Source organism: Monopterus albus, unplaced genomic scaffold (assembly GCF_001952655.1).
Source record: "Monopterus albus unplaced genomic scaffold, M_albus_1.0 scaffold253.1, whole genome shotgun sequence".
NCBI classification, from domain to species: Eukaryota; Metazoa; Chordata; class Actinopteri; order Synbranchiformes; family Synbranchidae; genus Monopterus; species Monopterus albus.
This window is the reverse complement of record NW_018128133.1, coordinates 964,669-989,766: the sequence shown is the minus strand read 5'-3', so window position 1 is coordinate 989,766 and position 25,098 is coordinate 964,669. Positions and strand designations below refer to the sequence as shown.

At 39.5% G+C, this 25,098-nt stretch overlaps 2 protein-coding genes across 3 annotated transcripts in view; both read left to right on the top strand.

Annotated features, from left to right (window-relative positions):
- The first annotated feature begins 623 nt into the window (after positions 1-623).
- Positions 624-4,757, top strand: psmd5 (proteasome 26S subunit, non-ATPase 5). Its single transcript, XM_020621036.1, has 10 exons — positions 624-873; positions 1,671-1,815; positions 1,902-2,015; positions 2,098-2,226; positions 2,716-2,825; positions 2,984-3,126; positions 3,354-3,545; positions 3,683-3,792; positions 3,891-4,031; positions 4,212-4,757. Exons 1-10 carry the CDS (start codon positions 701-703, stop codon positions 4,467-4,469), a joined length of 1,515 nt encoding a protein of 504 aa, XP_020476692.1. The 5' UTR covers positions 624-700; the 3' UTR covers positions 4,470-4,757.
- Positions 4,758-9,193: 4,436 nt separating this feature from the next.
- kcnt1a (potassium sodium-activated channel subfamily T member 1a) overlaps positions 9,194-25,098 on the top strand; it is a 31,750-nt gene continuing 15,845 nt past the window's right edge. The window contains exons 1-13 of one of the 2 annotated variants that reach the window (XM_020621179.1): positions 9,194-9,688; positions 11,852-12,016; positions 18,159-18,238; positions 18,567-18,714; positions 19,746-19,793; positions 20,132-20,180; positions 20,359-20,418; positions 20,725-20,799; positions 21,089-21,172; positions 22,307-22,401; positions 23,692-23,872; positions 23,956-24,120; positions 24,259-24,395. In XM_020621179.1, the coding sequence (XP_020476835.1) occupies positions 9,522-9,688; positions 11,852-12,016; positions 18,159-18,238; positions 18,567-18,714; positions 19,746-19,793; positions 20,132-20,180; positions 20,359-20,418; positions 20,725-20,799; positions 21,089-21,172; positions 22,307-22,401; positions 23,692-23,872; positions 23,956-24,120; positions 24,259-24,395 (1,454 nt within the window). In that variant the 5' untranslated portion in view covers positions 9,194-9,521. Of the gene's footprint in view, positions 9,689-11,851; positions 12,017-15,313; positions 15,639-18,158; positions 18,239-18,566; positions 18,715-19,745; positions 19,794-20,131; positions 20,181-20,358; positions 20,419-20,724; positions 20,800-21,088; positions 21,173-22,306; positions 22,402-23,691; positions 23,873-23,955; positions 24,121-24,258; positions 24,396-25,098 lie in introns of those variants that run through there. The other variant, XM_020621181.1, reaches the window with a different exon arrangement.

Sequence of the window (25,098 nt, the reverse complement as noted above, 5' to 3'; positions counted from 1 at the left end):
GGGAAGGCTCAGGGTCACCTGATCCAGCCCTAACTATAAGCTTTATCAAAGCACTGTGAGAGTGAAGTGCTCTGTTAGGATGATAAGGCTCTATGAGGTCTTTAAGATACGATGGAGCCTTGTCATTAAGGGCTTTGTATGTTAGGAGAAGGATTTTAAATTCTATTCCGAATTTTACAGGGAGCCAGTGGAGAGAAGCTAATATGGGAGAGAATCTGGCCAGGAGCATTTTAGTCTGTGAATCAGAGACACTGGCTACACCCAGCACAATCTAAGGCAAATTTAATGCTGAAAATAGTGGGACATCATAATCTAATTTATTAGATCAGTGGCATAAGTAACATTTTACAGCTTTATTATGTCCACAGTCAAGTACAAGGCACAAGTTTAAGCTCAAGTCAGGTTCAAGTTAGTTGTCTTGTCTTTGTTACTTCTTACTGAGCTGTTAACAGGTCAGGTAGATGTATGGTGGATGTTTAAAAATTTTACATTGTGTTTTCCTATAATCTGTGTTATAAGTGGACAGGTTGAACGAATATCTGACAAAGAAATCTTTATCTGTAATCAAGTGCAGCCTCCCACTCTGACCACGAGGTGGCGGTAAAGCGCCATAACATTAGATAACAACGTAGGAAATCATTTTAAAAAAGAAGAAGTTGAGGAAACGTATGTCGGTTGGTTTCCTCAAACATTGATAGTTATGGCTTCTTCTATTGAGCGTTTACTGGGGGAAATCTCCGGTGTTGAAGATCCAATTGAAGAGCTACAGAGTTTAAAAACAGCTTTATTATCGGTACCTCTCAGTGCTTTGAGAGACTCGTTAACCGGGCGGCGTTTTGATGTAATATTCTCCCTATTAAACTCAAATCAGAGGTAGGTTTGGCATAGTGCATCTTGTTTAACTTAGCGTTGCACAGTTTAGAAAACTGATGGAAGTTATTTGCTGAAATGTCTAACGTTACTGCTGGTTGAACAATGTTTTAACACGGGGTAGGAAAGATAGCTAGCTGAAAAGACAGCTTTAAATCCGTGCTAGCTGTTAGCAAGTTAAATGTTTACAATGCTAAAGCTACCCAGAACTTAGCTAACTTACTCAGTTGTAAACAGTGAAACATTTTCTCTTGTATACCATTTTTACCATTTTATTGGATTGAAAATGAAAGAATCTGAAAATTATACTACTGACTTTCATATTTATGGTGATTGAGGGGTGTTCATAGAACAGATCAGGTGTCGTTGCCCTTTGTAGACGCTGTTCCTCCAAACTTAGCTTTTGGACAGTGTAAAAACAGGGACACCTTTCGTCCAATATGGATGCGAACATCCTCAAATTAGAGCTGACAATCAGCACTTATAATGCAGAGTCACTGATTAATTCAAGTTCTGTGTGCTGGAGTATAAAAATAACCAATAAAATATGTCACTGTCCAAATTCTTACACGTTAGTTGTGTGAAAAGTGAACAATTTCAGTGGCTCTGTTAGTCATAGAAAACAAGCAATGTGAGTATGGCCACTAGTATGTTTTCTAACATTTTAGATAGGTCAACAGATTAGCAATTACTTGAGGAAATAACTGGTAGATAAATCAATAATGCAAAGAGTTATTAGTGGCAGCCATAAAACAAATGCTTAGCAGGTTTAAGTTTACAAATGCGAACTGTATTCACAGAGAGCACGTTGATCTGTGTGTCGACATCCTCAGTCGCATCTTAATGGCCCTCAGCCCTGTGCATCTGGCCCAGAACTACAGGGTGGAGCTGCAGGGGGGCCTGACCCATCCTGATGAAAGTGTTAAGATACTGGCCTTGACACAGGTAGGGTGCGCGCGCACACACACACACACACACAAAGAAAGTTATCCATAAAAAATTGACCAAATCAGGTTTTTTTTTTCTGTCAGATTTGTAGAATGGTGGAGGACCCTGATGCTGTCACTCAAATCCTTAACTACCATGACCTTCTGCGATCAGTGATCCGCTGCATCGGAGAAGAGAAGATTTCTGTGGCAAAACAGGTGATGACTAAAACCCTAAAGTAGCCTGTATGAGATTTTATTGAATCTACAGTGTATGTACAGTAACTGTTATGTTTCTTAGGCCATTCAGTCCCTGTCTAAACTGAGCCACTCTAAACCTGGGTTGGACAAATTGTTCCAGAGCGACCTGCTGAAAGTCATGAAGGATGTGATGGCCACAAGTGACATTGTCAGATACAGAATATATGAGGTACATTTACATGTCTGTGAATTCGCGTTATTTTGAGGCTGATCATGCAAAAGTGGCAACTTTTTTTTAGCATGCAGTTTTTTAAATGAGATTTTTTTTCTCAGGGAATCGGTTAAAGGTATGACTGATCAGAAGAAGAAATCAGGCCTGAATGTATTAAATGTAGATTAGGTTATTTTAAAGTATTTTAAAATGACCAGTGAGTTTGTAACTACACACATGGATGCAGCTGAATGACTGTTGATTCATAAAATCATCCAGCAGGCATCAGTATACCCTGCACCCAGCTTGAAGACTGCAAACACTCGTTCTTAATCAATGTTAATGGGAAGTGCAAGGTTATCTTATGCAAAGAAGTGACCCAGATTTCATCTGTTTTTGTTGTCTTTGCTCTCTGACATACAGTTTCTCATGAAAACTGACTGATGACTTAATCATATGAATAAACACATACAAAACAAACTGACTTGTTTTTCTTGCTGCATGCAGCTGCTGGTGGAAATCTCAAATATATCTCCAATTTCCTTTGGGTACTGTGCCAACAGCAGCCTCATTTCCCAGCTGCTGGATGAGCTGACAGGAGATGATGTCTTGATCAGGTAATGGGACAAATACTACATACACTCATGCGCAAACTGACATGGTGTGTGGAAATGTATAATGTAGTAACTACAGTTACACACTTGTCTACGTTTCTCCTGTGTTATTACTCTTAAGTCATGCTGTTAATTTGTGTCTATTTTGAACGTTCCTCCAGGGCCACAGCCATTGAGATGGTGACCACTCTTGCCCACAGTCAGCATGGTCGGCAGTATTTGGCCCAGCAGGGAATCATGGACAAGATCTCCAACATGATCAGAGGTGCTGACACTGACCCCTTCGCCTCCCTCTACCTTCCTGGTGAGTCTCGTTGCTTTAAGAAAATACAGCCAGTCCATCCACATTCCTTTTGCTCCACTCAGATGAGTCCAGTTATGGGTTCCTCTCGTTTGTTGGTCTGTGTCAGACTCGTGTTTAAAATTAAGAAGGACTGATAAACATGCTGAAGCTCAGGAGAAGTATTCCTTAAGTTGTTTGGTGCTATGATATTAGTCCTAAATAGTGTGAATATCACTCCTACCGCATAGGGTTGGTGAAGTTCTTTGGAAACCTGGCCATTATGGACAGCCCACAACAGGTTTGTGAAACCTACCCAGCCTTCCAGAACAAGGTGTTTGAAATGGCTCTGGACCCGGACCCTGTAATGAACGGAGTTTCTCTGGACACGTTAGGATTAATTGGATCTACAGTGGAGGGGAAGCAAGTCCTGCAGAAAACAGGTTATCTTATTGTCTTTCTTATTTTTCCTACATTCTACTTGGTTTTTAATAAAAGCCAGTGGAGCAGTGGTCCCTCATGTGAATGTTTATCTGTTATACCTTGGGATCTTTCTGTCTAACTCTTTTTGCGTTTTCAGGAGAAAAGTTTAAGGCTGTGCTGGTAAGAATGAGTCAGTTTGCCAACTCTGGAGCTACAGAGCTCAGAGTGCGCAGCTTGGACGCCATATCCCAACTTCTTACTCTACAGGTGTGTGTGCGCACACATAAGGGTTATTCATTAACATCCTTTTTCTTATGTCGTTAAATGTCAACTTCAGTTTTTCATTCTGCAATGTTTCACTGCAGCCAGAGCAGCAGACAGAAGACCTTCTGTCCCTGACAGAGTCCTGGTTCCACCTTTTGTCCAACCATCCCATGGACATGATTCGCAACATCAGCACTCAGCCGTTCCCGGAGCTGCACTGTGGGGCTCTGCGGATATTCACTGTGAGTTCTGAGCTGTTTCTATTTACTGCTACTCCCCCATGTGTTAGCTTGTTTAAAAATAAAAAACAGAACCGTAGCGGTGAAAGATTTTGTCTTGTTCATTTTTTGTATAATCACCAAAGCAGAAATCCTTCATCACTGCTCTGGTAATATTTCTACCTTCACCTGTGTGTGTTCCAGGCCATTGCCACTCAGCCATGGGGCCAGAAGTTAATGATCAGTACTCCCACTTTCATGGAGTTCATTCTGGATCGATCAACAGGTCGGACAAAGGAGGCCAAAGATGCTAAGTTTGAACTGGTGGGGGCACTCGCATGTTCACCAACAGCAGCAGAGATCCTGGGAAGTCAGTGCTACATCTGTCTGAAGACTTATCTCAGAGAAGGACCTTACTATGTTTCAGCTGTGGCTGCAGTCAGCACTGAAGGAGCAGACTGATTCAGACAAACTCTCATATAAACTTCATGGGTTTCTTGTTGGTGCTTAAGTCGTGGGTCCGTTCCTGAATAATCAAACAGTGGGTGTTACTCTGTGGTAACATCATATAACAGGTCTGCCGACTCCACACGATATGTTAACACATGTTCAGTGTATGTATTCAGAGTTGGACCAAAACCTCATTGATCAACCGCTCTGCTCTAAAAATCCTTCAGACATTGATTTGATTTTGTGTCAGAAATATTGTTCAAAAGACGTTTTAATTAAAGGGGATTCAGTCTGACAACAGCTGTTGCATGTTTGCTTTTCATGATGTGCAAAAAGGTCACAGCTGTATCTCACACCCAGGTTGTTGAAGTTGCAAAGAACACAACCCCGAAATATACAGTGGGTACGGAAAGTATTCAGACCCCCTTAAATTTTTCACTCTTTGTTATATTGCAGCCATATGCTAAAATCATTTAAGTTCATTTTTTTCCTCATTAATGTACACACAGCACCCCATATTGACAGAAAAACACAGAATTTTTGACATTTTTGCAGATTTATTAAAAAAGAAAAACTGAAATATCACATGGTCATAAGTATTCAGACCCTTTGCTCAGTATTTAGTAGAAGCACCCCTTTGAGCTAATACAGCCATGAGTCTTTTTAGGAATGATGCAACAAGTTTTTCACACCTGCATTTGGGGATACTCTGCCATTCCTCCTTGCAGATCCTCTCCAGTTCTGTCAGGTTGGATGGTAAACATTGGTTGACATTTTCAGGTCTCTCCAGAGATGCTAAATTGGGTTTAAGCCAGGGCTCTGGCTGGGCCATTCAAGAACAGTCACGGAGTTGTTGGGAAGCCACTCCGTTATTTTAGCTGTGTGCTTAGGGCCATTGTCTTGTTGGAAGGTGAACCTTCGGCCCAGTCATGTCCTGAGCACTCTGGAGAAGGTTTTCGTCCAAGATATCCCTGTACTTGGCCGCATTCACCCTTCCCTCGATTGCAACCAGTCGTCCTGTCCCTGCAGCACCCCCATAGCATGATGCTGCCACCACCATGCTTCACTGTTGGGACTGTATTGGACAGGTGATGAGCAGTGCATGGTTTTCTCCACACATAACGCTTAGAATTAAGGCCAAAAAGTTCTATCTTGGTCTCATCAGACCAGAGAATCTTATTTCTCAACATCCTGGAGTCCTTAAAGTGTTTTTTAGCAAACTCCATGCGGACTTTCATGTGTCTTGCCCTGAGGAGAGGCTTCCGTCAGGCCACTCTGCCATAAAGCCCCGACTGGTGGAGGGCTGCAGTGATGGTTGACTTTCTACAACTTTCTCCCATCTCCCGACTGCATCTCTGGAGCTCAGCCACAGTCATCTTTGGGTTCTTCTGTACCTCTCTCACCAAGGCTCTTCTCCCCCGATAGCTCAGTTTGGCCGGACGGCCAGCTCTAGGAAGGGTTCTGGTCGTCCCAAACGTCTTCCATTGAAGGATTATGGAGGCCACTGTGCTCTTAGGAACCTTAAGTGCAGCAGAAATGTTTTTGTAACCTTGGCCAGATCTGTGCCTTGCCACAATTCTGTCTCTGAGCTCTTCAGGCAGTTCCTTTGACCTCATGATTCTCATTTGCTCTGACATGCACTGTGAGCTGAAGGGTCTTATATAGACAGGTGTGTGGCTTTCCTAATCACATCCAATCAAACACAGCTGGACTCAAATGAAGGTGTAGAACCATCTCAGGGATGATCAGAAGAAATGGACAGCACCTAAGTTAAATATATGAGTGTCATGAACTTAAATGATTTTAGCATATGGCTGCAATATAACAAAGAGGGAAAAATTTAAGGGGGTCTGAATACTTTCCGTGCCCACTGTACATACACAGGTACAATAGATCTAAAAGAAGAAGAAGAAAAATCACAATATCAGTCATCAAAAAGACAATAAACCTTTACAAAAAACAAGTTAAGGATAATTCCTGATTGAGACCTTCTCATGTAGTGTTCCCATGCAAAATATCCATTTGGATTCTGCTCTAAGCAGTTTCTGATCAACGTTACCACCTCTTCATGGTTTTCTAGTCTTTTGTATACAGTAGCACAGAAGGAGGATGTTGAGACTGAATGGCCTCCTGATTTAGAAGAATCAATGCAGAAAGTACATGAGTGCCACTTATTATAAACTGTAGTCTCAAAGGTATGAATATCTTGTGACAGTAATAAATGGATCCTGACGTGTCCATTGAAAGCCTCAGTAAACTGTATGGGCAAACATATTCATTGAGGCAAAAATATTCTCTCAGCTTAAGTAAATAACAGATCATTGTGAGCATTTTCAGCTGTTCTCTGAACAGACAAAACGTCTGTGAAACTGAAATGACTCTTGATGAATGACTAGCTGCAGACTGATGCAGGATGACATTGAAACTTTATTTTTATCTTTTAGCACCGGTAACTGCAATAGAAATGTTAGATCATAAATGAAAATATGCATCATTACCTTGAAATCGTACTGATTCGGAAACTTTAACCGTACCTAAAATGAATTCAAGCTAAATAAGGAAAATGCTACCTTTACAAGCAATACCTGGTGTATTTAGTTGCCTTTTTGTTTTGGCTTCTGTTGTACATCGACATGTGGGGGGGTCAAGCTCAGAGGAGGCAGCACAGTGGCCCCCAGACACCAGATGGAGACGGTCACGGCACAGGAGAAAGGTCTGACCTCCAGCTGAAAATAGAGGCTAAGCTTATATAAGCATTTGAACAAGCAAGCTGAGGCCAATAAATGCTGATGAAGATACAAACAGTGACACTTCTCCTTCCTGTCACATCACTATAGCCATACACGGAATTACAACTTATTTACTGAGTGTGTGAGCAAAGTGCCACGCTGGGCTACATTAAAAGTTCAGTTTCCATTATGTTTTAAACAGCTCAATTCGTAGCCCTCCATCTGAGTGCTACGTGTTCTTGTCCAAGATGAGACGTATCCCAGCGTTGATCTGTACGAACATATCCATTTTTCACTTTGTCTTTAATCTGCTGACAAAACCCAACTTTTCTTCACAACACATAGTACCGGTGGGATAATCTCACAGATGTGACTTTCTTTTTCCTCCCAAGCAGCAAAAAGCCTTCCCACTCCAGTCAGAACGGCTGACTCAATCCCAAACATCCATTATGAGCTTAACGCTCCTCACCAACCTCATGTCACTGTCTCCCCAGTGAATCATATCACCTCTCCCACATCTCCTCTGTACGTGCTCCAGTTTGCGTCATCAGATAAACAAAGAAATAAATATTTAAATGAAAAAAGACATCCAGTCAGTCAATCTTTCTTTTTTACATTAAATTTTCATTTCTTGTCATGGCACTTCTGGGAGTGTAGTAGCAGCCATTTGGCTTCTGTTCCTTCACATATCTTTTTCTAATTTCCATCACTCACCATTCAGATCTATATTTACCAGTGTCAAGATGTGCTGCAGTCATCCTTCCTGGTATTACACTAAAATATGAACTGTAAGCCCTTATCCCTAGAGTGGCATATTAATCCTGTGATGCTTCTGGCCACCGTGCTTTCCCATCTCCTACTGGGTCTCCTCTGTGTGAAAGGGGGAGATGCTCATGCTCAACGCCAACAGCAGGCACAAGGTGGAAGGAAATGTGTGATGATGAATCATCCTATCATCATCAAGTGTTATGTTTCTTGTGCAAAGTCTCTGTCTAAATGGTAAAAAGAAACTAAGCACATCTTCAGTTATGTACTTAAGCATTTCCTATGAGGATTTCCATTTGATTCTACATTATACTTTTATTCCACTACATTTATTTGTGAGCTTGTTACTTCTTACATTCAGATTTTACATAATATGGCCTTATAGAATACAATGCACAGGGAATGATTAAGCCAGTGGTTCCCCACTTGTTTCGCTTGTGATGCCACATAGAAAAGCATTGTCTAGTTGAGATTTCCCTATAGTTGCATTTAAAGACCTCCTCAGTGCCCAAAGAGGCCTTATCCTACTGTACATTCCACAAAACAGCCAAAATTTAAGAAAAGATCTAAATACAATATTTTTAAAATGAAATGTTCTTCCTACACTGTTGGAGTAATCTTCTCACGACCCCTCAGAGACCCTGGGGGTATTTTTCTGGAGATGACTACCTTTAATTTTAATACCTTTAGTACATTATAGTGATAATATTTCTACTTTAGTGGGATTTTGAATGGAATTTTACTTGTAATTGAGTATTTTTTTCATTTCAATATTTCTACTTTTACTTAAGTAAAAGATCTGAATACGTTCGCCACTATGGTGACAACATTTATGTACAGTTATGAATAACGTAAACAAAATGGAGACAATAGAAACAACACTTTTAATGATGATAATCACTTTCATTGGCCAAGTATGATACACACAGAAGGAATTTGTCTCTGGTACAGAACCAAGGCCACCCACCTACTGCGACATGTGGATTGGGGAGAACAGGAATCGAACAGCAGACCTTTTGACCTTGGTAACATTTTTAGTGTCTGTTGCTTTATCCATTATATTGTTCATCATATTAAGCTGAACACAGTTATGTCTCCCATCCAAAGTCTTTTCTTTTTAAATGTCAGTGTTCCCGTTTATTTTAGCTATGGAACACCGAGGAGACCTTGGGGCCTCCAGCAGATGGCGCTAATCTCTCTCTCCTCGTCAAGAGTTGGGTGATAATTCAACAGCTATGTCATTAGGTGTACCCGCTACCTCAGGAGGGAAAGCTGTCACTACCGTTATGTTGACTGTTGCAGACCTGTCCTCTGCATCTCCTAGAATATTTGGCACGTTGCTACTCTCATTTCATCCTCTCAGCCAAATGCTTTCATTTGCATCTTAAAGAGTTCACTGGGCACTTTGCTCGCAACCTCATATCTGCGTAGGCTGCCAAACTCTTCCATACCTCCAAGATGCACCTGGATAGGTGAGGGGTCCACTGACACTGGGAGAAAACACCCGGACTTTTAAAAGAGCGTCTCTTTCTCTCCGGGAGTCCGCTCCTTTTTGACAGATCACCCTCCGATGCAATTAACCCAGGAAGACGAATTTGTCAAGGGGGACTCAACGCAGACCACCGCAGCTCTCCAGTCCGACGGCAGCGCCGGATCTCCGGCCAAAATGTGCAGTGAATGTTACGTGAATCAGTCATTTGTGAACGATGATGGGACCGTGAACGATCACAAGCCACGGTAAGGGAGAAACTACAAGAGACAAGAAGGGAAACTTTTATATGGTTATTGATAGTTAAGTTACCTTAGTGCTTCTGATTCAAGTTATGCACATGATAACGGTGCTATGACTGGTAGATGAGGGTAGTGTTTGGTGAATTAAAAATAGTGACAGGTGCCATATATCTTCCTACTTTAAACATTTTGAATATTTTTATTGTGATACAGTGCGTGAGCATGCTGATTTTGCCATGGATAGTTTTTAATAATGTTTTCCCCAGAGCTGCATCCTTCATCCTGTTCACCAGTGTGTTCAGCTGTTAGGGTATTGCTTTCAGTTTTCAGTGTCTGTTTGTAAGGGACTGAAAACAGCACCAAAGCACAGAACTTTATTTAAATCATAAAATACATCTCATATGTGTCCCTGTGATGAGAAATATCTAATCAGAGGATGCCTGGTTTTAACCAGATGGGTTATGTGCAGAAGCCTCCAGTAACTGATGATTGAACAAATCTTTAAAGAAGGCTTGTATTCTCTCAAAAATATTCTGATGCAGTGTAGTTTGATGTCAACACACTGTAAAATATTATCAATCCATTCACTTAACTCTGGGGTTTCCACTTCATCCTTCCTTTAAGCGACTGGCATCAGTTTATCTTCATACACCTTCTTCTCCTGGGGTCAAAGGTAACATCCCAATATACTGTGCTCCTCCTTTGCATGTTACTCACGCCCTCAAGCTGCATTTGAATTTGGCAAAAGTTGAAGATGTGACTCAACATTTGCAGACAGAAAAACTTAAGAGTAGAAGCTGCACTCAAATGTTTCTATCCTACAGTTTTTAATGATTTTATGATTTTATGTCAACGTTAATCTAAAGACTCAAACTAAATTATCGCACAGGATTAATGATGTGTGCCCCAAGATGAGTGATTGCATATGTTGAAACCAGTGGTGAGTAAAAGTTATATAACCAATATAACCCAAAAAGATTCAATTTCAAGTAAAAGTATTGCATTAAGAACTCTGCTTAACTAAAACAGAAATATTATCAGCAAAATGAACTTAAAGTAACAAAATTCAAAGTAGTCATTCTACAAAAATAAAAATAAAAAAGGCAGGGGTTCTTTTTACTGATGCATCTTTATGAGAGCTGCATATTATTGTATCTGGTCTTGGGTTGTATTTTTGTAATGTGTGTGTCCTTTATGTAAAATCTTAATTTAGTAACTAACGCTGCTAGAAAATGTAGTGGATCACATAATACAAGAGATCCCTTGGAAACATGGTGGAATATACTGTAGCATAAAATGCAAGTACAAGCACCTCAAAATTGCCCTAACAGCACTTGATTAAATGTAATTAGCGTCCTTATTTTCCACCTCTGGTTGAAACCTTCCTCCACCAAAATGAGTGGTAGCACTTGTTTTCTCTAAACACTTTCATTTGGGCAGCTTGAACAGATTGATGGTCCAAAACAAGATATGTTTCTTTCCAGATCAAAGAAAAATCTGTAGAGATGTAAAACAAATGTTATTAAATTAAATACCATAGAAATAAGTTGTAGACTGTAAGAAACAGGGCTTGAACTCTGTTCACTCCGTTGTCTAACTCTGCCTTAGGAAATACCATATATCCTCAAATAGACTGCATGTAAACCTCTGTTTCTGTGTGTTATCTTGGTTTTATGCTTGAAATGGGGATAAATGACTGCTTAAAGCCACTTAGCTGTGTTTTATGCCTGCGTCTGCCCCAGGCCAATAAAGCAGTTAGTATGCATGGTGTTATAGATAAACATACTGTATGTTGGCTGGGTCTGCTTTTTATTGTCTATATGACGTCAGGAGAGTGTTTGAACAGCTCAAATCACAGAACAAGCTGCAAACACACAGGTAAACATATTAATATCAAGGGAAGTAGTGAATTTTCTGGGTAGAGATGAAATACTATTTTTGTGAGTTTATGGCAGGATCTTTTTTCTCTCCTGTTTTCTCTAACCCAGATGTGTCTGCATTTCTGTGTTATTCCCCTGCTTGCACTTTTCCAGCCCCTTTCCTTGATTCCTCTCCTTCTCTCCCTGTGCTTCTTCTTCCCTTTCAACATTGCTTGTTCTTCGCACTCCCTTGACTTTGCTCTTCTTTTTCCTTTACCTTCAGTTCTCTTCTGCTTCTTTACTCCTCCAGCTCCTCTCCAGCACAACGCCAGACCAACAGCAACAGCAGCGGGGTAATCTTAGACATCTCCACCCTTAAGATGGAGCAGCTGGAGAGCGAGGTGCCTCCGCTGCCGCCCCGCTTCCGCTTCAGAGACCTGCTGCTCGGGGACCAGAGCTTTCAGAACGATGACAGGTAGGCAGCAGCATGGATGTGAAGAGAAATGGTAACAAGTGGGTTGAGTAGTGCATTTTGAAATGAGCAGAAATAAAAACACCAGGGAAACCACATGGAGGAGGGGTTGGGGGTTGGGGGTAAAAAGTGTAAAATTGTGCGAGACATACTGCATTTTGATGTATTAGATAAAGACAAAATAATGCAAATATTATGAGAACCTGAAAGCATTAGAAGGTAAATGGTCAGACATAACTCCACAGTGCTGTCTGCTGAACTCACACGTCCAAATGCTCCTCGTAAATCACTTTATTAACCATCTTAATACTTAATTGTTTGAGTATCAGCAGTTTTAAACTTGACTACCTCCTCTCCTGTCGAATGTGTAAAGATGTTCGGTGTCTTCATTTTATATGACAGTAAATTGTTATAGTTTTCAATTGAGAAACAAAGAAGACAAAACAAGACAAATGAAGATGTTGCCTTGTGGTCTGAAAAATTATGACAAGCATTTTGTAGACCAAAGCAATTAATCAAGCTAAAGGAACCCATAATGAGAATAAATGTTAGTCGAAGCTCTCAAACACTTCATTAAAGGGATTTTTAACTTCAAAACAAGAAAACTGCAAATAGACAAATGTGTCTAATTGTATTTATCAGAACATCTGTTCGTTATATTCATCCAGCTCCTTCTCAGCAGTAACATTTATCGTCACTTGCTTTTTACTATCTGGGTTTTTTAGGTTGTTTCCTCTGGAATATAAATAACACTTATTATGACCAGTGGCGCTGGTTTATTGACGTCATGAGAGCAGTTAGTCATCTCATCACGGTGCTTTAACCTGTCAAAGTGCTGATTGTCAGACCTTTTTCTACAGCTGACAAATACTTTGAAATGCCATTGAAATCCATAGCAGTATGTAAAATTCTTTAAATATAGGCATATATATGGTAGTTACAATTAGCTCCACCTTTACCAGATGCAACATTAAATGTGATGTTCACAGTAATTCATTTATTAACTATAATACAATAATATAATGTACATTAATGTGAACCATGTCTTTCTGCACAATAAGTACTTTTACTTTTGGTACTTTAGGTATATTTTGATGCTAAAACTTTTTTTATCACTAGTTAAGTAACATTGTGAATGTAGGACTTTTTACCACTAGCTAAGTAACATTGTGAATGTAGGACTTTTACTTGTAACAGAGTATTGTTACTTTTACTTAAGTAAACAATCTGAGTGCTTCTTCCACCACTGATTGTGCATGAAGTGTTTACCTCATCTACCCCCTGCAGTCTTTATTCACAAGTGCACGTTGAAGTGCTCTTTAACCTTGTAATTTGGTGTATGCTGTGTGTGTGCTTTGGATTTTGTCCATCTTGAAAGAGGAAATGAAACCAGATGATGGCAACGCTAATGGTGCTGTCCGTGGTGCTGAAAAGGACCAGCAATTGTTAAGCACTGTGGTTTGTAAAGCAGGCTAAGTGTGTGTCTCTGCACATTTTTCTGAGAATGTATTTGAAGCTTGAAAAGCTTTGACACAAAGCATATTTTTCAGCAACAACATTGTGACCTAATTCACGATCAGATTTTAAAATGAGCTCTCACCATCAGTCCATTCCTCATCGCTACTTTCTCTTCCTTTACTTTCTGTTCAGTATTCTGCTGCCTCTGCAATTTTTTTAACAAGATCATATCTTTTTCTGATATCTGCTTCATTTGTTTTCATCTTTAGACATAAACCTGTAAATTAAAACTTAAAAAAAAAAGGAGATGATCCCTTCTCTGCCATTGAGCGCTGAATTCAGCACGGTAACGCTGTTGGCTATGGTCTTGTTTTTGCTCTTCCTCTAGATATTTTTCCAGTACATGATATAAGGCTCTGCCAGATGGACCTCAGGAGAGTGATGATCAAATGTAATTTTAGATGTGATCACAGCACCAGAAAACCTTTGAGACTGCAATGCAGTTTGTAATATTTGACATATCTATTTGACAAGGAAAAACAACAAGCTCTGCCAGTGCTTCCACTCAGAGGTGACCTTTCCCCAGCTGTCCCTGCAACAGCCACTGTTTTCTCCTTGATAAAGCTGCCTGCATTTCCAGTTCCTATTTAGACCATTATAATCGTTTCTCTGTTCTCTCCCATCTTCTGTGCCCGGTAGACAGTGTTGTTGGAGGCCGCTGATGCTTCAGGTTAGATTCTCAGTGGTTAGTCTCCAGGCCCATGTTCAGCCTGTGAACTCCCAAATGCCACTGCATGCTCACATCTGCCCAGGGATCATCCATCACTCAGAGGGTTCTTTCTCAAAGGCAGTCATGTATGAGAAAAAAACAACCAAAGGCACATTCACAGCATCAACAATCAGCCTTAATTGAAATGTGTTAGTCCTTCTCTCAGACCCATTACCTCATTTATCCTTTAAATCATCTTTCATTTATTCTTCTATGTCTGTCTAGTTTCCGTTTTTTTTAATTTACTGTATCTATATTTAGTAGGATGTAAATGCAGAGGGCATAAATGAAAATGTAATATGTTTTACAGGCAGGAGTTATGGTGTATAGTTTTCATATGCAACTCAGAAATGCTACATTGTGTGACTGTACAGTGTGGGCGAGGGGGGTTCAAGTGGAGTGGCCTCTTCCAGTGTTTTCAAAAGCACTGACGCATAGAGGAGGTCATTTATAATTTACTACTTCAGATTCTTCAAATTGAGAGAAGAAGAAAAAGTGGGAGGTATAGGAGGAAGACATTTGAGAGACAGAAACAGAGCAGCACCTCCTGCACTGTTTGACTTTGTTTTGTCTGCATTTCTACACAAATAACAAGGAAAAAGAACCTGTGTTTCTGTTTTGCTCATGTCACTTATGATGCCAAAACCTCCACATCAACAGACCAAAGAGAGCCCCACATCTTGTGCTGCTTTCCCTTGACAGAAGAGCACAGAAGGAAGACACAGTGAATGCATTTGGGCATTGTAGCCTATAAATCACGATGGTCTCAGAGGACACATTTGAAATACTTCTAAGAAACTGTTAATACCAGAATGCTGTAAGTCTGATCTCACCTAACACAAAGACGAATAAGTATTTATTTGCAGCTGATCTGATCATTGCTCCAATGTATTACAGTGAATGTTTACAGCTTGGTCAGGAGGTGCAGCGCTACTGGAGAGGACCATGCTGCAGCAGCATCAGTTTGGGTTATTCCTGTCATAGAGACGTTACTGTGGCAACAGGCCCGCACACAAGAGAGAGAGGGATAAAAGAGAGAGATATCGTTTCTAAAAATATTCCAATACGCACTTCATTCCTCAAAATAAATGATTAATCAGACATTGCGTTGTCTCGGATCTCTAGTTTTTAATATAGCACATTGTTTTAAGCGTGTTAGATAACATATATAATTTTCCAAAGCTCAAAAATAGTCCATCCTCCTCTAAGAGTTAGTGTTGTGTTATTTTGGAGCTGCGTGGAGTCACGTTATAGTCAAGATGCTTTGGAATTAACCGACTGCACGACGCAGCCACAGGTGTCCTCCACAATGGATCCGAGGATCGTCATCCCGACCTGGATCAGTCCTTCTGTGGGCACTTGGAGGTCGGACCCTTTTGGTAGTGATGCCGGGCAGAGGTAGGGGCCACAAGGAGCACAGACGATAGCTTTATCTTATTAATGTGCGTAGTGTCCTTAGTGTAGGTAAGCTGGATGTGCCGAATGGCAAGCGATAGTGCAATGTTTTGAGAAGTTTGTGTGTTTTTTCTCAGATAATTTGCTGTTATTCAATACATTCAAACAATGGAGGAACCAAGCAACGTGTGTTTGCTCTGACTATTTTGATAAGTGCGCCCAAAAACTGCTGATCTGCACAGAAATGTCAGCGCGTTTTATTTATAGTAACTATAATCCAAAAATTGTTTTTGTGTTTAATCCACATTTGTCGAAATATAAAACAGGACTACTACTGTGATGATAAATTACTTTTTTGGCTGATAAAATGTCAGAATAGTGAATAGTGAATGCCCGTTATCACATAAAGTCAAGTGGAATTAAAGTGCAAAACACAAAACATTTCAATTTATAACCACAATAAGGAAACCAGAAAAATATTTCCATTTAAACGCCACAAGCAGTCAATTTATGGCTCTTAATTAAGAAATTACTTAGATCAAGTTGGGGATAATTTATCTGTCCTTTTATTTTCACCTGTAATTGTTTAAACTTTAATATAAAGTGTTTGTCATCGGTGCTATAAGGACTAATCTGCTGTCCCCCCCACCCCCAAAGTATCTATCATGGACACATAAAAGGCCGCACCATTCCTACAGTGGAGACCCAGACTGAAATAGCCACAAAATTATAAACATTTGTTCTTCATTTGCAGTCATTTTGTGTCCATTTGTAATTTTTTGTGTTTTTATATTATTTTTGTGATTCTTGGTGGTTGTTTTGCAACTATTTGTAGTAGAAATGTGTCTTTGTGGTTATTTTGCATCTCTGTTTGGTCACCCTGTCATGTACAGTCTGTGAGATTGACAATCCATAATTATTTTGTGTGTCTTTGGGGTAGTTTTGAGCCACTTTGTTGTTTTGAGTCCAATCCTATAGTCATTTTATTGACACGTAAGACTAAAAGTCAGCAGATTCTCACACTTGACATACTGGAACTATTGTACATGTACTGTAAGTCATTTCATGTCACTTTTACCAGAACAAGGACAAAGACTGACAAATCAATTAATCAGCCATTTGGTTTTAATATGGTGCCAAACAGTTTTCATAGAAAAACCCAGGCTTGCTTATCTGTCTATCTATCTATCTATTGCACAGCAGCAACAGGCCTCTTCCTGTTGCTGATGGGCACCTCGAGGTGAATTGATTTAACAAAAGCAGACTTGTTTTAGAGCTGCACTTGCAGAAGTTGCTCTGCAGCAGTAAGTTGTTTTAAAAGATCTAATTACTCCCAGAGCTGCTTATTGCCCAAAACTCCAACGTGACACCGCAATATGACTAATATCAAAGTTCTTCAGATATTAATTGTGAGCTGATTAAGGCTCATTACTTAGACCACTATGTGTATTTGTGTGTGTATGTACACTATATGTGTGTGGGTGGAGGGCTGAGACAGAGAGCGAGAGCAATCTGTAGGACTTTCATATGTCTTGACCTCCAGAGCTCATCTCTGCCCTGCTGCTGGCCAGATGTGACAGCGGATTTCGCTCTCAGTGTTCTGTGTTTCCCGTGACCCCTTTCAGGGATTAAGCGGTAGAAGATGAATGAATGAATGTTCTGTGTTTCATCTCTGAAGGGCTTTCTCCGTTCTCTGGTGCGGTTTTATAGTCAACCTGAAATAGCTGTTGCAGTGTGCTGTCTGTGCAGCCAACAACCCACACAGCCTTTCATTTCCCGCTGTGAACCTTTCAGCCACAGGCCAAAACTTGGGCTAACTGCAGCAGCACAGCCTCCGAAGCTTTCAGCCTTTCTCACATTCTTCTAATACACTATCTCTTATGCTTACACTTGTTCATTTTCCCTGTCTGCACTTTCTTCAGAAATGATTCTACATTAGTAGTGTTTTGCCAAGCTACCTACTGTACGAGTAATGACCGACTCTTACTTTCCTTCTTACTCACTGCACAGTTAATTTTATTGGAATTGGAATAAAGTAGCTCCTGATTGCCTATTCAGAACTTAAATCAACATGTACACTGTGAAGAAACACTTGAATGAAAGCATTTTACTTTCATTACTCAGGAATTATGATTACAATTGTCAATATGATATAATGTTGATGAAGGAGGATGATGATGAGAAGTAACAATGCTCACTTGCAAAAGTAGTGATTAGCTGTTGTGAAGTACTGGCTACTAAATAATATTTGTATTTAATATTTTCTAGTTGAATTTTGATGGGTATAATCCATATTTAACAGCTGCTCTTTCACTCCCATGGTTTAGGCTGCACATCCATTAGTAACCCTGCCTTGTAACTGGGAACAAATGCAGAGATGGATAATTACCTTACTCTCCTCGGGGAGGTGATTAGAAAAACAACATTATGAGTATTTATGCTGGCTACAAATTTGATACTGTAAAATCTGATCTGCATGGCTCTCACTGTGTTGCTGATTCTTCTCCTTCTCTTCCCTGTTAGGGTGCAGGTCGAGTTTTATGTGAACGAAAACACCTTCAAGGAGCGTCTGAAGCTTTTCTTCATTAAAAACCAAAGATCAAGTAAGTGGATGGTGCAGGCCATTTTCTCACACCCACTAAACTGACTGTTGCATAATTTAAATGAGCCATTAGTGGGCGACACAATACAAGCGGTACCCACAAATGTATTCTTAATGAGACCCAGATGCATATATGGAAGCAGGTTTATTGCTTAGGAACTACAGATGAAACAAAATGACCCCTGTACTGCACTTACTGTAAATCTACAAACACACACACACACACACACACACTGATGTTTCTTATGTCACAATATATCACATTTTTGTTGCTTTGGTGTAGTATTGTCTGTAGTAAGTATCTGTTTGGGTCCCTCTCTTGCCTTTAGGCCTTAGGATTCGTGTGTTCAACTTCTCCCTGAAGCTGCTCACTTGTCTGCTGTACATTATCAGAGTGGTGACAGACAACCCCGGTCAAAGCGCCAGTGCCAGCCATGGCGCAGGGCAGCAAAACGCTCCTAGTGGCACCAACAAATGGTTTGTTTACACTGAGAGGAAAGTGTCTAGTGCAAGTTGAGATTTATTTAAAGAGCAGTATCACACTTACAAAACACACTTTACAAAAAACAAATACAGGACAACTGATACGTTATTAAAGTAAAGATCAAAAACTGGCATTAATGGCATTAGAGTACCTATGAAATGCAAAGAGATTATTTAAACAACACGGGTATCGAACCAAACAACTGGGTACTGCACGGTATGGTAAACGTTATAAGACAGATGAGAGGAGAGAACATGTCAGATGCCAGTCATTTTCTCTGAGCGGTTACTGGTTCATGCGCTCGTTGATGTAACTTCAGAGAATTTGATAGATGCTGTATATTTGACGTAAACGTTGTCTTTCTGACTTGGGGTTAGATGTGCCCGATATGTAAACACAGGGTGACTGAGTGTTTTAATATGTATAATTTTACTTGCTAGACTAGAAATGTGGCTCAACAGACAGTTCTGCTGCCGTTAAGCAAAGGGCTCTCTGTCAAACTTAAAAACATAACTGCATTAACATATATTTGGAATCTTATTATTTATTTCTTAGTGTGAGAATCTGTTCATAGTGTTCTAGCAGTGTTTCAGACAAGTTGTGTTTTGACTGAAGCGGCCAGAGGAAAGAAAATTGCACTAATCAAATGAAGAGATTAATGCGTGGATCCAAATCTCAGTAAAAGTGAAGGACAAGGTGTAAGATTCTGACTTTCCGATGGAGGTGGTGATAGTTATCTTGACAGTAGACTTAACGTGGGAGCCAGCTCACGACTTTTAACAGTTTTTAACCATCATAAATGCAACGTCTTTAAATAAATGTGCTTTTGACTGGTCTAACAATAAGCATTTCATTTTGATCTGTGTTGTAGGAAGGCATCTAGTTTTTAGTTTCAGACAGGCGAGCATGAAGATGTAAAGCACTGATGGATTCAGTGGAGGGATTTGACATGTATAAAATCTAGCATTCATTAAGTTTTCTGTCATTTTATTCTGTTCTCCCTTCCATCACCACTCTTCTGCAGTGTTGACTGCCAGTGGAACGGATCAGTGCAGGACAGAGAAATTAACTGGTAAGTCGGCGTGAAGGTGCACTTTCTCTGAATAGGGGCAAATTAGTAGAGTAAGTCAAAGCAAAAGTCTGCCTTTGCTTATTCAACTTTTTCTTTAGTACCTAACTTCATTTCTTGCACTCATCTTGTCACTTCATTGTTTGCAATTAATTGCTTTCATTATGAAATCAATTTTTGTTTGTTTTGTTTTATGTTATTTTATGGCAAACAAAACAGTTACAATGACTTTTGCAGTGCGAGTATGGAAATCAGTGATGAGCCTTGTTCAGTGGACAGATTGTTATATTTAATTTCTGATGCTGAGGATATTTATTGTTACTGTTATGTGCTTGTGACAGGGAACTGATTTTCTGGGTGGACAGAAAGGTTCCTGTCTGGGCCATTCAAGTGAGTCATCATAACGCAACATACACAGAGAAAAATAGAAATCGGTTTAAACAAAAACTTTTACAAACTGAAGTATATGAACTGATGAAGATTGTTTCTGAAATGGTTGTTATGTTGTAAATAATTTAGGAGATTGTTTTTTTTTTTTTTTTTTATCATTTCCTATTTTGGTTTACAGGTGATTGTGGCCATTATTAGTTTCCTGGAGACAATGTTGCTGATGTATCTCAGCTACAAGGTAAGACACACACACACACACACACACACACAAAATACACAGGCTTCAAGCACGTCGGCATGATTAATACAGCCTGTACAATTAGTCACGTACAGTCTGTGAGATTGACAATCCATAAGTGGTGCAATTATTCCAAGTCATTTGTCACCGCTACATTAAAGACAGATGGTAATTACAGGATCTGGTTGAGGTGAAGTATTAAGTGTTTGTGGAAAGTGACAGGCTACAATGAAGAAATGTACAGTGCAGTGATTCACTGTCTATTACAGTATGTGCTCACTAGTAAAAACATGTTTTTCATTTTAGGGGAACATTTGGGAGCAGATATTCCAGGTGTCCTTTCTTTTGGAGATGATAAACACTGTTCCCTTCATCATTACGGTAACACTTTCACCATGACAACCCTGAGAAATACTCAGAATCTTTTCTGTCGAGATATGTGTTAGTTTAAGTTGTCGTGTTAATGTTCTTGTAGCCTAATGTCTTTCATAAGCCTCACCTTCCTGATCATGTCCCCTACCGATAAATGATAAACTCTCAGCTAAGATTTAATGTTCATGATAAATAAAATAAATGCTTGTACTTATATATTTTTCAAGAATATAAACCATAAGAATGACTGAGAGTCTCAGCTTAAAGGAGACAGAAAAATGTTTCACTTTCTCTTCAGATCTTCTGGCCCTCAATAAGGAATATCTTCATTCCAGTGTTTCTCAACTGTTGGCTGGCCAAATGTGCTTTGGAGAACATGATTGTGAGTCAAAAATATCAATGTAATTATTCCTGTTAATTGACTATTTTTAATCAGCTTTGTTAAGTCTAAATGCTTTGACTTGTTTAGAGACACTTTCCTGTTTACAACAATCAAGGATATACACGTAACATTGAAGGAGATGATAAATGGCCACAGTGTCATAATAGCTTATATGTGGACTATCTGGAAATACAGTAGCTTGTTGGAAATCCTGGACTATTAAGAGTTTTGACACACATCCTGGCATGTGCTTTCTTATTTACAAAAACTGCTCAAGTACCATACTGCTCATCACAGCTATAATGCTAAATGAGGCTATACACAAAATTAGCTCCACACATAGTGAGGAATTACCTATATGTGTCCAAAAACATTAATGTGGGTTAAACGTAAAACACAGATGCCCCCGTCACAAAGTGAATAAGGCTGCCATGCTGTTTGCCTCCTGCACAGGTTGCAGGTAGAGCACAGGTACACTCATTTTGGATTTTATATTAATAACGTTAGCATAAAGCCTGCTCTCTCCTCAGATTATACCAGACACAGGATCAACACAGGACATGTGCCAGATGTGCTACAATGATGCAAAAACCCATATTATAGATGACTGCAATGTAAACAGGCAGAGCTTCACTCCTGACAGTGAACACAGTAGTAGAAACATCAAGGACCATGAAAAGAGTCTCTGTACTCCAATTAGTTTTTTTCCTTCTTGAAATAATGAACATTTTCACTAATTACTTTTACAATTTGTAATTTGTGGATTGTGGTTTGTTGTGGTTTGACTTTTTCCCCTATCTAATACGTTTGCACACATCTCACCGACATTGCTCAGAAATCCACATATACAGACCTTCTCTCATTCGTACGGCTGCAGCGACTGACAAGAACACATCCTTCTCCTGTTTTGGTTCTGCTCTAATTATTTGCATCCAAGAGGGCTTCCACCAGGGGATTATTTGCAATCATCTCTGTATATTCTCGTGTTATTCTGTATTTCATGCTGTTATCCAGCAGTGAAGAGCCACGAATGTTTCCTGGTACTAGTGATAAAGACTAATGTTTTTATTTAATATGAGTATTTATGTCCTTGAGTTTTTAGTTTGTAACAGTATGTTATTCGTTACGTTATAGAACGATGTCCACAGGGCGATCCAGAGGACCAACTCAGCCATGTTCAACCAGGTCCTCATACTCATCTGCACCTTACTCTGCCTGGTCTTTACTGGGTGAGGCTGATTTCTTTTAGCTATTTACTATCTTATTCAGTGATTAAGTGTGAATGACTAATTTAAGATGTCCATATGTTATTAGATTAACAACCTTGGATACGAGCAATACTTTCACTTCAGCTTTGCGGTGGTGTGTTGTTTTGCATTAAGAAACAATGTGATGTTTATGTTTTTGTATTAGCACCTCTCTGGCACAGTCATATTTAAAAAAAGTGTTGTGTGGTGACAATCTGTTTATTTGCACTACGTTGAAGAGGTATCTATGACAATGCATGTATTGTATTAATATTCATGTATATTGCTTGTAAACAATGACTTCATTTACATGCACTTAACTAACCAGGTTCCTGAGAGAAACCAGGTTAAGGCACAAATCAGATAATGCGTTTACATGCACAGCAGTCGTCAGGTTATACAAAAACCCAGGTATACATTAGCTCCAGATTTCCCATTTACATGGCAGTGAAGAAATCAACTTACTTGAGAAAGCCGATTGTAACCTAGTTACTTAAGTGCATGTAAAGGCAGCCAGTGATGATGAAACTAAAGCTGAATGTGAGCTCTGATTCCTTGATGCAGCCTACTAAATGACAACAGACTTCTTTCTTCAGATCATTATACTCAAAGCTGTTCTCCAACCTCTCTTGCAGCAGGTGCCAAATACTGTTCAAGCAATACAAGAGTGGTGAAAGTTGTGAGGAAAAGTGGAAATACTGGTGTTCTAAATTCCTAATAAGTTTCACATAATTTCCTTAGAGGTTTCCTGGAAATTTGGTATTAAAATAAAGGAAAAAGATTGATTGGTTGGTACCAGTTAATTAAAGATGCTAAGCTAGCACAGCTGTAAGACTTTTGGTTTAAGACTGCAGGTTAGCTGACCATGGCAAAAATGTGAAACGTATCTATAGGCAAACATGCATTTTCATATATATGAAGACCTAAGTTTCAATTATTACATTAATATTGAATAAAATATTTATTTGTGTTAAAGTGAGCAGCTCTTTCAAGGAAATTCCTCAGGAAATCAGTACTGAACATAACAAAGGAACCAGTCTTGATGTTTCTGGTTATATAGTTTATTCTAGGGAACCTTCAGGAAGTAATCAGGTAATTATTAGTAAATAATAGTTCTGGAAAATAAACAGAAACAGAAATTTTGTAAATGGAAAATAGGGAATAGAAAATAACTGATCAGATTCTTAAGGAACAAGTATAAAGCTATTTCTTTATCTTTATACTTTATCTAAATACTGACTGGGTGGTTGTTTGCATGCATGGTCACAACAGCACATGTGGAATCCAGCACCTGGAGCGAGCAGGCAAAAACCTCTCCCTCTTTAACTCCTTTTACTTCTGCATCGTCACCTTTTCCACCGTGGGCTTTGGAGATGTCACTCCCCGTATATGGCCCTCCCAGCTGCTGGTAGTCATCATGATCTGTGTGGCTCTTGTGGTGCTGCCTCTGCAGGTAGGAAGATGCTGACAACACTTTGGATAGCACTTACATGTTTATTTGTGAGTTGTAGGTTTGTTCAGGTTGTTGTGTGTCAGTTTGAGGAGCTGATCTACTTGTGGATGGAGAGACAAAAGTCAGGGGGGAATTACAGCCGCCACAGAGCACAGACAGAGAAACATGTAGTGCTGTGTGTCAGTGCACTAAAGATAGACCTGCTGATGGATTTTCTCAACGAATTCTATGCCCATCCCAGACTGCAGGTAACAAACAACTTGAAATACACACATGCGTTCCTATAATCTATGATAAACATCTGCATGGAGAAAGTATCTTTTGTGATTTAGAGAACACAGTAACTAAAACTAAGATATTAACATAGTTCTTGTGTAATCTTAAAGGACTACTATGTGGTGATCTTGTGTCCAAGTGAAATGGACCTCCAGGTACGGAGAGTGCTGCAGATCCCTCTGTGGTCACAAAGGGTCATCTATCTGCAAGGATCTGTTCTCAAAGACCAGGACCTGCTGAGAGCAAAGTAAGTGACAGAACCTAACTGTGGGCTCAGAGGTGGACGACTTTAGCAGTTTTGATCAGATAGCTTCTAAAATTATACTGATTGGCCTGATGAGAGCGCTACAACTAAACGTCACATTTTCAAATGCTGAACCAGACTTTAAGCTGAGCCTGAACTACAGGCGATGTTGTAGTTATCTTTCACCTATGAATGGAAACATTTAGTAATTTTTTGTACAGCCTGAGTATGTTTTTAACTGTGCTAGCAGCGTGACCCTAAGGATGATGTTATTCTGCTTATTTTTAAGTCAGTCCACCACTATGGACTGAAAAATCTCAATGGGTATTGGATAGACTGCAAGCTCAATGATTTGATTTGCTTTCAAGCATGTAAAACAGTTGATATGACAACACATATAATTTTACACATAAGCCAATATCAATATACCTAGTACATGCTTGAACGGAGTAGGAAGAAGTCAGACTTATCCAGTCCTACCCCATGACATCATCTTACCATCATTGGTTTGCAAGCAGTTAATGATTCACTTCTACACCACACAAGTAATATATTAAAGAATTATTACAAAGTGTTAACATTCATACACCACACCCACAATGTTCCATCTGATTAATCATTAAGCCTGTTCTTGCATATATCTTGATTGACACATACCTTTATATTTATGTTTAAACTCATCAATTCTATTACTATTTTTTATGTC

What these genes read in the sequence shown, in the direction of transcription:
- psmd5 (XM_020621036.1), top strand. Translation starts at nt 701, where the DNA reads ATGGCTTCTTCTATTGAGCGTTTACTGGGGGAAATCTCCGGTGTTGAA. An exon ending in AGATACTGGCCTTGACACAG is followed by an intron (nt 1,816 to 1,901) that starts GTAGGGTGCGCG and finishes TTTTTCTGTCAG; the next exon opens with ATTTGTAGAATGGTGGAGGA. An exon ending in CCCAACTTCTTACTCTACAG is followed by an intron (nt 3,793 to 3,890) that starts GTGTGTGTGCGC and finishes GTTTCACTGCAG; the next exon opens with CCAGAGCAGCAGACAGAAGA.